We start from the raw sequence: 13,374 nt of genomic DNA, 5'->3' as shown, positions 1-13,374 counted from the left end.
TTTTTTTTCCAGAGCATAGGTAAGAGCTGTGTAACAGATCGCGTCTTCGAAAAAGAGACAATTAAAAAAAAGGAAATGGCTTTTATGAACTTTACCTCTTATTTCTCACTGTCTTTTGAATTGTTCACAAGAGTTGATACATAATGAAGGAATCTATGGAGTGTTTTTGGTTAATTGTTCCAGTACCGATTCATTACTATAACCAATAAGTCTTGGAAGGTGAAAGCCGTTTCTTGTTTCAAGACAAGTTGGTTTGGAATTTTTTTTTTTTGGACCTAAATCTCAAGTCACGACTAATAGTATTTTCTACTCAGTCTTGCGGTTGGGCCACTCGATAGCAACCCTCCCCCCCCCTCCGCCCCTTTACCTACCCCAAGTGTATTTTCAATTGTTCCACAAAGTTCGCAGACATCCTTCCACGTTGTGAAAGGGAGACTGTCCAACATCTGAAAAGGATCATCCCAGCCTGGTATGCGAACGGGGAACTTATGATCGAGAGTGCGCTGCTTGGAAAAATAGGCCATCAAGTTTCCCCATTTGTGTATCATATATGCAAAAGTCAGTAAATATTTTGTGAAATGCTCTTTAATTCCGACACACTTTAACACTATTTCAAACGGGAAATACGGGAAATCAAAAATAAGTGATCACACAAAGTTGCCCTTGTTGAAGGAAAAAACCGTAAATATGGTGATTCCCATAATAGGCAAAAAAAATAAAAAATAAAAAAAAACACACGTAAAGCATTAATTTAGTTCGATGATCAGATAAAAGTGAGCAAACATAGCACAAAATCTTACCCCTGTTATATGAAAAAATTTAAGTAAATCTACAAGTTTTGCACCCTTTAACCCATTAAACTTTTTTTTGGTACTTTTCTTGTTTTTGATTTTTATTCCTGTTTTTGTAAGTCCAGTTGACCAGTCCGGTATTTAATGAATGTTTTGACCTCTTAAAAAGAACATTCTTCATCTGGTTCTGTTTCTTAGTGTTTGCCCTTTTGGAAATTTTTAAACACGCGATTCTCGTCTCGTGCTGCCAAGAACCAGTTGTCATTTTCCTGTCGCCTGGCAAGCATCCACCAAGGCTTGTTTCCCCAGTGATCGCCGCCAGTATACGAGTTGTCTCCTTGCCAGTACTGATCATTTGACCAATCAGGAAGCCAGAATCCTGGTTTGCAAGGCGCATAGGCGCATTTCAAGGGAAGAGAAATGGGCTTTACAAAGCTGGCACCATTGTCGCACGTAAATACGGCGGTGGTGTTCTTAAAGACAGTAGGTCGTGGACACATGGGGACAGAGATAGGAGTTTGGCTGACACGTCCAGCTTTCATTCTTATGATCCTCTTCTCTCCAAAGCAGGTAAGGTCATGAACAATTGTGTTACAGGTACCATCACGGACAAAGATCACGTTGGTGTAAAACTCGCCGCGAATGGATTTGCGACTGTGCATCAGTGGACCAGTTTCCATGAAATGGTTGACCATTTTACCGCCATGCATTGGCTCGTTCATGAACTGCTGTTTGCCCATCATCTTCATCGTAATCATCATTGACTTGGACGAAGGCTTGAAAGGATGCATTCCCATCACTTTTGAAGGCGTCTTGTATATTTTGTCCACGCCAGATGTCATCATGGGTCCAAACTTCATCATATGTTTCATACCGAACTTTTTTGGTCCGGCAGACATCTTTGGATGTGGAAACATCCTTCCTTGCATTGTTGGCATCACTCCGTGCTTCATAAGTCGCATGCCAGGCCGAGAACCCATCATAAACCCATCCATGGATCTCATATGATCATGGTGATTCATATGTCCTTTCATGCCGAATTCCATCGTACTCGTTTGCATTTTGCCCATAATCTGACGGCTTTTCCGGGATTTTGGCTTCCAAAGAGTAATCTTTTTCACACCACCCATCAGGATCTTCTTCCCTCCGAGTTTTCCTGTTATTTTTAGATAGTCAGGTTTCTTAGGAATCTGAAAGCCTTGGAACATTGGTCTGTCGTTCTGTTGGAAAGGCAGTTTTTCTATTTCTACGGGTTCTTCATCCCAGCAGTTCTCAAGACACATGTTGTCACCCTCTAGACAATCATCACAGGCGGGCCTGTCCTCTTCATCTCCGTCGCATTCTTCCCCAAGGCAATCATCAGCGTAGTATTTCATTTCTTTCACTTTAACTGCCGAGGAAATACAAGGAAGAAAGATTTAGGAACAAGCATATATGCAACGATCGAATTGAGGTAAGCTATGCCATGAAAGATGATCAGTAGCGTAACGTCGTTCGTGCGAATGCCCTGCAAGAAAACGACTGCTCCTGACACGAATTCATTTTCTCAGAAAGTTACCAATAAGCCGGAATTCTCTCAGGATCATAGCCAAATCATGCATTTAATTATTCGAAACATAATTAAAACACACGAGCAAAATTGGGCCATGATCATGACACCAAGGCTGTGAAAGCATCGGGTTTCATAAACATCAAAGAATGTCTTCAGCCGAGCAAAGGCCTAACCTACGCCTGCATCGTTGGCCTAAAGTCTGCCAATTCAAGATATATAACGGTCGACTAAGTACAATACCTTCAAAACGTAATTAAAAAGATTCTGTTGGAAGGATGTATTACCTGGTGGTTGCACGAGGCTTTCCATGGCACGAAGGAACATCGGGCCAAGTCTTACTTGGTAGGTCTGGTTGACAAATGGTATAGGTGTCAAGCTCTCCATGTTCTTGCTGAATATGCAATCTTTGAATACCGGTTGTGGCACGACTTTCTGAGCTTCAAGCAAGGCTTTGGTAACCTTCCATCGCCATATGCCATCGTGCATGTTACAGGTGACGAGTGCATGGGAAGGTACACGACCAAAGTTGCATTTTTCATAAGAATCAGCTCCAGTGTACTCTACAGTTTTACCATCAGGGCACAAGAGAACAAAGTCGTCTTTACTATAAGAATTTTCTTTGATGGTATCGTCAAAAGTGTAGGCATCGATGAAAGCAACATTGCCATGTTTCTTCTCGAGGCACTTCAATGCTCCTTGGTAGCCGTAGTAATCTTCGACGCTAGGATCCATGGAGCATTTCTCGTCACCTTGGCCAGCACAGAGATCACACAACTTTTCACGGTATTGTCTCATGTCGATGTCGTCATACTGGAGGTTCTTCCATTCATTCAACAGCCAATAGTAACGAGAGCACAAGAGGGTAAGTCTACGGAGATACAACAAAATGAATATTAATTAATAAATGTCGCTGGACTAAAATTACTGAGACCCAAGGATTATTAGAATCACTGGCTTAATGTCATATTTGACTCTCTAAAGCTCTCAAAAATCTGGAAAATGAAACAAATTAACCGCATATACGAGTTTTGGAAATTATAATCTATACAATAACTTATGTTATTCGTACGTTAACGTATTAGCTTCAAAAATCTCGATAGCTCTTTGTTCTTTTTTCGCAGTAAAAATAAAAAGAGATAAAACCGAACCCCACACCCCTTCTACCTTATCAGATCTGTGGGTCTCTTCACCTTTCGTCCAACACCAAAGTTCTTGGGACAGTGAGATCACTAGTTACTACTCTATTTGAAGTATTCAAATGTACTTTCGTTAAAATATTTCTTAGCATATTTAAGTTTTAAGTTTTTACCCCACCCCCTTTAAAAAAAACTTCAGGATTCGTCCTTGATTACCTGATAAAAGTATCCTTATGTAAAGACTTGTCATATGTTTGGTAATCTTGAAACTCTGCGTCCATCCAGGTCTTAAATGTCTTCCAGTCTTCATCCGTCCACTTCTCAACGTAAAACGCCAAGTCTTCCTTTTGATCCCAGGAGCGCTCGGCCCACATCAGGAAGAACGCCCATTGCTCTTCTGTCCAGTCTTCAGGTTTGTGCCACACCCACCCGATCATCTTCCACTCAGGCATCTTAAAGCCATAGAAATCTTTCAAGCCTTCGTAGTTTTCCCACTTGAAATCCTTCCCAGTCTATCGTGCAAGAAAAACGACATGCAAATGTGTCTTGAAGTTGCGCATGCTGTTTAAAAACTACATTTTTGAAAACCGATTTTCCTGATCTTCACAAAGGTAAATGGCAGGCAATCAGTTCTAAGAGATGATTGAATAGAAAGCCTAATAATTTTTATTTCTAGGAAAAATACTTCAGTTAGGCTTATCTTTTGCAAGACGGGAAAGATTGTTCTTAATTTCAGTGAGAGGAAGCACTTGAGGATAGCCATCATTTTCAACAGGAAGCTGGTGGACATAAGATTCGAGAGCCTGGTAAGATTTTGGTTTTACAGCAAGTGGGACCATTAAATTGGAGGAGTTGGATGTTTCTGAATGCCCGTTTTTCAAAGCACCAGTTACATTTTCGTGCAAATCATATTCGGTAAGCAAGTGTGCGATTCTCTTGGTCTTTTTCAATACTCTATCCTTAAGGAATCTGACTTAAACGCGGTCTCACCAACTGGGACTGTTGTAGTAGGACATTAAAACGGTCTAGATTCGTTTATCAGCCTCTCTTTAAGATATATTTCGTTTCGATATAAAGTATTTACCTTCTCAAGGATCTCATGAATCATCGGTGTGTAGTGTTTACGCATGTGTGGATTGAAAGAGCCCATTTCTTCAATCATCGCCTTAAACTCTGGACATTGAAAGTCCTCGATCTTGTGCATGGCTATGTAGTCGACACTTTTACCGTCCTGCTTGTCTTTCCACAAACGCCAGAGAGGGGCACTGAACCAGTCCTCCCATCTTACAATCTTGTCTTTGAGCATGCCTTTCCAGTTCAGTGTGCGTGAAAGCAGTGGGTGAGAGGTGAGGTCCATTTTGTCAATACCGGGCACGCAGCTCTTGCCAAAGTATTTTCTAAAATATAACAGAGCTTTAGGGTTAGACTAAGTTCGTATGAGGGAGGAAAAAAAAAAAGAGATTCCCTATGTAACATTCTTCTAATCTTCCTCAAAACTCGCATTTTTGTTGCATGATTGCGTATAAATAATGAACTAACCCAATTGCTTCCAAAGGCGTGGGTCCTCTTGGTACGGTGCCATTAGCCATAAGCCAGCCCATAGGGTGCAGGAATCCACTGAGTTTGTCCACACCTCCATTGCACATTTTCAAACCCTTCATCTCTGGAAGATCGTTCTTGATGTCTTTGCGCATGACACCGATGGTGATACTTTCTGTCATTGGATCTTTACTGTTAGAGCGAAAGTGAAATTTTGGCAGTAAATAAATGATACGCACTGGTATATATATTAAACTCACTTAATTAAAGGCAGGAAACGGGAAGTCCATGAAATATGTCGCTTTTGTCTGCATCGCAAAGCTTTTTTTTTTTCCCTGAGTTAAAGATTCAACATATTTTCACGCTCTCATACACATTATTGCAACATGTTCGGCAGCGCTTCTATAATTTGAAGGTCTTAATTCAATTTGCGGCTAACCGCAGTTCTTGATTCACGCACATTTTTGGGACCTACGAGTAGGAAGTATTTGCTTTTCCCACTTTCAGAATTTTCGAAATGGGCGGTGGTTTACACATGAGTTTCCTCTAGGTAGAATGGGAGAGAGTCTTCCCTTAATCCTGTTATTTATACCCTAAAGATATCTTCTGATGGCGACTTTTTCACTCGTTATTGTTGCCTAAAATCTTTTCCTTGCCGGTATTTCCCCGCTTATCTCATTGAAACACAAATCTAAGATTTAGATTGCCATCAAGCTGCACAATTGTCATACTTACTCCTTGTAATTCTCCGCAACAAAAGGAGCCAGATTGAAATCCATTCCTGCCACGAACATTTCGATCGCGTCAAGATCGACCATATCAGCTTGGCCATAAGCCACCATTTCTACGCACTCTTTCTTAGAAGGTGCCTCTATACAGCCCCAGGACACTTTTTTGACCTCTGTTGATAAACAAAAACGGTAACCAGTGGCTGAGATAATTTTATCTTAGTGACAACAATAGTGATACTTTTTGCAAAATTGTTCGCTCGCATTTGGCGAACGAACAGCTAAAAGCTAGTTGAAGGAATTCGTGGCAAACCCTATCTTAAGTTACTAAACAGCATTAATATAATTCAAGAAAGCTGCTGTTAGACTTCTTTCTTTTGCTTCAGAATGGCACAGGTTTTGAGGATGATCTACGTTCACTACATCGTGACAATTGCCAAGGGAAAAGGTAAGTGTTTTCTTCTAGAAATTTTTAAGAACTGTTTGAGAAAGTTGGCCATAAAATACGGTCATGATCCGAACATTGCTGCAAAATATTTCCCGACAAAAGTTCGCAATAATCTACTCTGCAAACGTTAAAACTTACCAGTTATCGTTTGGAATTTGGTGATCATATCCTGGCATTTTTTCATTTGGTCGTCTCCAACAACACAGATGAAAGCGCGGGGTTTGGGCTCTAACTGCTCGCAGGTTTTCCACACACCGACCATTTCATTGCCAAGGAAATCTTCGTAGGTTCTTTTTTTCTAAAAGAAAAGAAAATAACGGTCCTGAATAAACGAAAGACCCTCCTGAGCTTGTTGTGGTGTTCTTTTCTTGTTTCGTTTGCTTCTTACCTGTTTCAGTTGCTGTCAACCTAAGACAACCAAATAGCTTTCTATGATCACTGGTTAAAAGTGTATCTCATGTCAGCGGCAAATGAAAGTGTGTGTGTGTGTGTGTGTGTACTGTAAGGAATTAATTACGCCCCCTTGTGGCGGCGTTAAGCAAATAACTATCAAATCAGAGCTATAAATTGCGTCTCGTATACATTGAATATTTGCAGAGAGCACAATTATTCAGAGTTGGAAATTTTCTGTACTTTCCCTTTAAGCTTCGATTAACGCTGAGTGATTTCCAAAATTTCAATTTCATCTCGTTTTATTTGATTTATCACGAACAATTTTTCCGTATTCTCTTATTCCTATTTGAATATCTAATGTCTAGAGCCACCTTAAAGGACCACGTATTGACAATATCACCGACATTACCTCTGGAATGGGTTTCAGAGAACCAGAATAGTCTTTGAAGATTAGGTCCTTTTTCTTCATGACATTTTCGTCCCACTTGAATAGCCCGTCCGTCAGCTCGCTTCCTTTCTCATCACTGTCATCCTTCGTGCAATATGGGGTGGAGTCAAACAGACCAAACTCACCGCTGGTTGGTGACGAGAATTTTGTTGAGGCGTCGGTGAGAGCATCAACACATTTTTTTATCCAGTCCTTCGGTTTCTTACCATTTACCATCAAAACCTGTGTGGACAAAGAAAATGCTGTGTGTTATGTGAGAACAAATGATATTTGTTATATTATCTTAATAGAATTTCAAGCTCTTATTAACGTATAAAATAAATTTGTCTTAAATTTGAAAATCAGGAAGTCGCCCGAACCATTCACCTCAATAAGAAATATAAGATATTCTACACAAGAGTTAAATTTATCCACAACGCTAAAACTCATTGTGGTTCCTTTGGCGTGAAAAGACAATTGCTTTTCCTCCCGCAGGTAGCTTCCCCCCCCTCCCCACCCCTCCATAGTATTGTGCAGGGTTGCCATAACAGATTGTTCATACCCGTTTTATAATCTTGGATGAAATGGAGCACTGTGAAAGGGTTTTATAAACACAAACGAATGTCTTTGGCTGAGCTTAGGTCTAACCTCGCCCCGGATTTTTAGCCTTACGTCTGCGAATTCAAATACATAACAGCCGCTTAAGTCAAATACCTGGGGATGTTCCTCAGTTAGACGACATTCTGGTGTCTTGAAGTTTTGCCATGTCAAAGTACGCTTCCCGTTCTTGCAAACGATATCAAACTCTCTTGAAAATGTGTCGTACTTCATCAAAATATCGCGCGTGTGGAAGAAAGCCACATCGCCTTTTCCGTCTTGAAGGCACTTCAGTGCCCCGTCACATCCATAGTAGGGCTCCTTGTCTGAGAGGGTCTTGCAGAACTCCTCATCTTTATCTAGTTCTCCTGAGTGAGACACACACAAAAAAGAAGAAATCCCTCAGATTTGATGTTGCATGGTTTTTTTTTTCGTTCTTTCGGCCTTTTTTTTTTCTTTTGTTTTCTTTTTCTTACTTTTTTTTCGCTATATATTATGCATGCGAAATCACAATTTAAGCATAAAGGCACGTAATAATAGTGACTATCTGGATGATGCTAGTACGTGAAAGACGTCGTGAGAAATCGCACATGAAATCTCACTTTGCCACAAGACCAAAGACTTATCTTGCAGCAAAAAGAAAGTTAATTAGAATTATTTAAATAGTTTGATCTGTTTGCCTAATGAAAAACTTTTTAAAATACTGTGTACACAGCAGGTATGTATGTGTAAAGTAGTATTCTGAGAGCGGCCAAAAATAATTGGAAGTTATATCTGCAGTAGATTCTTTCGGCCAAATGGATTTAACCCCTTAACTTTCATGAGTGACCCAGACAGAATTTTTCTTCACAATATCAGTAAAATATCAAACACACTAGTGATGAGAATCAAGAAAAGTATAAATAAGGGGATTTTTAGCTGATCCAATGATAAATTCTTCGAACCAACGTCATAAGAATTGTATGACAGACAGTAAAGAGAATTTCTAATACGATTTGGGAGTGAAGTGGTTAAAAAGATGTAATATGTAAAATTCCCGTGAATACCTAGTCATGTCTTTCATTATCTTTTCATGTTCTTGAGAAACGCATTATTAATACGATCGAAGATCCATTTGATAATTCTTAAGAAATTGCGAAATGCATAATAGCTGTAATTACTCGTTGAGAGAAAACAACATACTCACACACAACTATCCTTGATCCGAAACGAATCCATAAATAACATTATGAGAGTAAACTTGTATTGAATGATTGCTTTCATATCTGATTTGCATGAGTCCCTGGTTGTGTCACGAAGAAATCTACCTGATCCCCTCATAAGGCCCTGTCATATTCTAACAATCTCCCCTCTCCCCCCCCCCCCCCCATCCTCACTGACAGTTAATTGGCAGTTAATTTTCTAAATTCCCGCCTTTATACTCTGTTGGCGATAACTGACTCCCCTATCCCCCCGATAACTATGTAATCCAAACAAAAAACTTCCACCCCCCCTCCCCCCTGACACTCCCGATTGTCATCGGCAACTTTTGAGCGACAACTTTTGGCGTTTGGAGCAACTTTTTGTGATTCTAGCAACTTCGAACAGTTTTTGCTTTTCTAAGCAATTTTTACGCAGAAGACGAACCATGTGTTTTGTTCCTTTAGACTTACGGTAGGTATCCTTAATTAAATTTCGCCCATATTGCGAGCAACTCCTTAAAGCTACGTTTCAAGCTATTTTCCTTGACAGATGACAGTAATTACTGTGAATAACGAAAAATAAAGCCTCGAGTAAACGGTTACATAAAAGTTTTAAAGAATTTATGAAGGCAACTTTTAAAAGTTAGGTAACAATTTTTTGGATTTTTGGAAATTGTTTCGGAAAATGTTTTGGTATTCCAGTGAGCAACTTTCCACATTTTACAAGCATAAGGGGAACTACTCCCCCCCCCCCCCCTCGAAAAGTTGCGGTGCATCAAAAAACAATTTTGAACTCATGCAGAGGATGACCTCTTTTGCAGTCATCTCATTCGATATCATTCACGAGCCACGAGTCACATGAACTAAGTAAGCATATGCTTTCCCTGATAAACAAAAGAAAGGAACTAATTATTTTTGGGTGTCACTTTACAGCGAGTTTGAAAAGAACCTTCGATCGCCCTCCAATACATATCCATTTTTCTTTTCTTTATCACCCATAACGAGATCTGAAATAATACTTTTGGATAACGGGTGATTTTCCATTTTATCTGAAAACAGGAAATGAACTATTGGCACTAAAGTACTTGAGGTTTCTTTTTTTAAAACAAACGGAAGATCAGGAATCTCAAAAAAAAAGCGAAATTAAAGAGCACTTTCAGACAAGTGTGCGATTTGATTTTCCGCATTTAGTGAGCACTTTGTCTCAACTTTTTTATCAAACAGAATTCTGCTGAAATGTAATTTCGGCCTGGGCTTGTACATTTGCTTTTAAGTCGAGTAAAATTTCGATAGGATTTAGTTTTTAGTGTTAATTTCCGGCCCTCAAATTAAAAAGGGTCATGTTGCTACAGAACGTGATGTAAAAAATCTGTTTCTTGAAACTTCAACTTCAGTAACCTCCTTATCGCACGCATACCCGAACAGATCTTTAAGTTCATTTTTTCCAATTCAATATTGCGTACACATATCCTAAAATTCTTAACCTAAATTTTCTTCTCGTCTTTTTTCTTTTCTTTTTTTGGGTGCAAAAACGTAAAACTCTCGCTAAAAACCAGCGAAAACACTCAATTTGACATAGTTGCATCAATTCAGGTCAGAAATAATCTATTTGTTGGATATTGGGTCAACAAATAAAGCCACTGAGAGCCATTTGGTATGTAGAACCTTTTGAAATTTATAGCAAAAAAAAACCGCCACGTGAACAACAGGTCACCGGCTGAGCGCGTCATAGTGATTTACCTTTCGATTCCTCAAATTTCACATACCTTTGCATAACTTGCACAGAGATTCCGGGTTTGTCATGTTGGGGTTGAATTTGTCGTGTTGCACGCCAGGTAGGCAGCTGTCACTGAAAAACTCCCCGGCGCACTCGTACACATTTCCGACTTCGGGTACGATGTCTTTCTTTATCAGCGAACAAACCGGGGACTTGAAACCGGCTTTTGAGTCCACGCCAGGGTGACATGATTTCTTCTGACTCAAGTCTTGGAAACTGTTGATACCGGTGGTGGACTTCCTAATCAAAGCAACGGAATAATGCTTGAGGGTACCGTCGGCTTCTTCAAAATTCTTAAACTTCGTATCATAGTTGGGAACCCCGTCATAGTCCTCCTTTTCAACCATGATCGGCTTTAAGTTGTGCATCTTCCCGGCCGTGTAAATCTCGTCACCTTCGGCAGTCATGATGTCTGCATTTTCATTTTGAATCTCCTTCATGCACGATTCTTTGCATGACGCCATTACGCAGCTCCATTGCATCCGAGGCTGGACTTTGTAGTTGAATTCCATCGCCATTCTTTCGCACTTCTTCATTTCGTAAGGGTTGGTGACGCACCAACGAATCACTGACATACCAGCTTGGTCGTCCTGTTTCATTAGTCCTCCCAATTTCTTTATCTTTCCCCATTTCGCCTTCCAGTCTTGAAATTTCCAGTCCTGGTCCGAATCCTTCGTCGGTGTTTTGATTCCCAGGTTTGCTGCCGGTAAAAAAAAAAATGTCAGTGGTCACAATGCTTTATAAGTATACAACCACAAAACAAAAAACGCACACAAAAAAAGCATATGAACGGGCTAAAGACACTTCCGCTGTCTTACTAAAACAAAATTGGCTTTGTGAAAAATGCGGCTAACTATTCAGTTGAGAGATACAACTTATTTTATAAAGTTCCCCGCTGTTTCTTTTTCGTTCGAATTTCGGAAAACATACAGTAAAGCACATTCAAAACCCATCCTGGAAAAGGTCATTCTCCTTCGACATATAGCTGCTTTTGTAAAATAGCGATAGTGACGTAAAAAAAATGACTTTTAAATTAAAATGCACCAGAAAGTCTCGTGTTTAAAAGACATACCTGGGAACCCATGAACCAGCGCGATCAGAAGAAACAGCGAAAGTACGAGAGCCTTCATGGTGCACGTTCCACTCGTGGCTGTACTTGCCTACTTTGGGCTTGATCGACGAAATTTATATGCACACCTCAGCTCTCTTTTCACTTAATCACCCAGGTCGCCTGATCAATCGTACGAGCTATCTATTGTTTGTGTTCCTGTGGCATGCTCATCACCTGATAAAAGATCTATTGTCCCTGGGACATCCAATCCCCCTATTATTTAATTACTAAAGTCATATCATCTTCTTATCGTCGTCACAAGATTTTCTGACGCTTAATGAAAGAAAGAAAAAAAAAAGGGATAATCTTGTAAGAATGATTAACATAGCTGAGGATTTTTTAGTAGAAGAATGAAGAAAAAGCTGACTCACTTTTTACCATTACGTTTGGTTTAGAAAGATTAACTCCATCTGAGCGATCTGTCATCTTAAACACTTGAACAATGTCTAAAGTCAACCATATGTTCTTACCTTTGTTCTTGTTGATAGCCTCGGGCTCAAAGAGCAACCGTCACGAAGACGCCTTGCACGAAATCTACCTGGTTCTCATCACGTCAAGCAATTTTCATTTGCGTTGTGAGAACTTAGGACGATCATCAGTGTAAAAACGTTAGGAAATTAACCCCTGCAGCGTTTTCATCTCCAATTTTGGTTCAATTTGCAAAGAATTGCTTTCCCCAAAGGTGGTAAAAGGCAATTAAAAAGGCTTTTCCTCAACTATTACACGAAGGCAAGGCTCAGCTTAAGAAAAAATTAAGTATTCTACGTATCCAAACACAACTTCCCCCAACACTTTCCACGCGTGCCTTTACTATCAACGACATGTAACCCTGGACTTTAATTTGTATACAAGAAAAGGCAAATCGAAACAATAAATGGATTCTTTGATCTATTCAGGAAGTTGTTTTAAAAATAGCTTTTCAAAGGAACATTGACCATGCAAGCTAAGCAGGATATACTCAACACTACTCAAATTTACCTTAACCTTTTGAACCCTGAAGGAGGATTAAGCGAAGGGGAAATAGGAAACTCTGTGTTTAATAAAGTGCAAAGCTTTTAAAAAAAAACTTTATCCGTCTACAAAAAGATGCAAAAAATTTCAGTTTTATTGGGTGGCTAAGGGCGAAATACAAGCAATTAAAAAAAGAGGCACTGCAACAATATGCACGTAAGTCACGAGTTAGAACAATGATTTCTAGCTCTGCTTTATTTTTTTTTTCTTATGTAACTTAACCATATTACCGAATGAAACAAGAGCTAGGTTTCTGAGAAAAATAACGGAAATCACTTTGAAAGATACCGTAGGGGTTCTATTTCGATCTAAAAGAAGGTCAGCTGAAGGCCTTTTCGAGTCCTCGCCTACGGGCAGGGAGTTGTCCGTGCAGACGATATTTTGCAAGACGGCGAGGTTTTCTTCTTTTTAAGCGTAAAGAGTTTAAAGGCTGACGTTTCGAGCGTTAGCCCTTCGTCTGAGCAATTGGGGAAATTGCGGTTTGTGTGTGGCTTTATATGTAGAAAATAGAGCTAGACGCTACTGGTGGGAATATGGTGACGAAAAAACAAGAATAAATTAGTTGAATGAAAAGCGCTCGTCGCATTGATATCGGGGCGATTAAGAGTGCCGATTTGCAATTGGAAGTTAAAATTTTGTGCAAGAGTTTTGCGGCAGATGTAGGGAAAGGCTGCAAACTGCCA

The 13,374-nt window shown here is 39.8% G+C and overlaps 1 protein-coding gene across 1 annotated transcript; it reads right to left on the bottom strand.

The window, feature by feature from the left end:
- Nucleotides 1–567: 567 nt before the first annotated feature.
- LOC131769462 (major yolk protein) lies at nucleotides 568–11,811 on the bottom strand. The gene is made up of 11 exons (XM_059085181.2): nucleotides 11,642–11,811; nucleotides 10,559–11,269; nucleotides 7,729–7,979; nucleotides 6,997–7,257; nucleotides 6,333–6,492; nucleotides 5,754–5,919; nucleotides 5,019–5,210; nucleotides 4,564–4,876; nucleotides 3,696–3,991; nucleotides 2,628–3,211; nucleotides 568–2,181 (listed from the first exon to the last, which is right to left on the bottom strand). Exons 1-11 carry the CDS (start codon nucleotides 11,697–11,699, stop codon nucleotides 986–988), a joined length of 4,188 nt encoding a protein of 1,395 aa, XP_058941164.2. The 5' UTR covers nucleotides 11,700–11,811; the 3' UTR covers nucleotides 568–985.
- Between the last annotated feature and the right edge of the window lie 1,563 nt (nucleotides 11,812–13,374).

This window comes from Pocillopora verrucosa, chromosome 4 (assembly GCF_036669915.1).
Source record: "Pocillopora verrucosa isolate sample1 chromosome 4, ASM3666991v2, whole genome shotgun sequence".
NCBI classification, from domain to species: Eukaryota; Metazoa; Cnidaria; class Anthozoa; order Scleractinia; family Pocilloporidae; genus Pocillopora; species Pocillopora verrucosa.
The sequence above is the reverse complement of the archived record's forward strand: the minus strand, read 5'-3'. Positions and strand labels throughout refer to the sequence as shown.

Excerpts from the sequence above, each read along its gene's own strand:
- LOC131769462 (XM_059085181.2), bottom strand. The coding sequence starts at position 11,699 with ATGAAGGCTCTCGTACTTTCGCTGTTTCTTCTGATCGCGCTGGTTCAT. Across the intron at positions 7,258-7,728 it reads TAACTGAGGAACATCCCCAG|GTTTTGATGGTAAATGGTAA; the intron begins GTATTTGACTTA and ends TTGTCCACACAG. Across the intron at positions 4,877-5,018 it reads ACGCCTTTGGAAGCAATTGG|AAAATACTTTGGCAAGAGCT; the intron begins GTTAGTTCATTA and ends GTTATATTTTAG.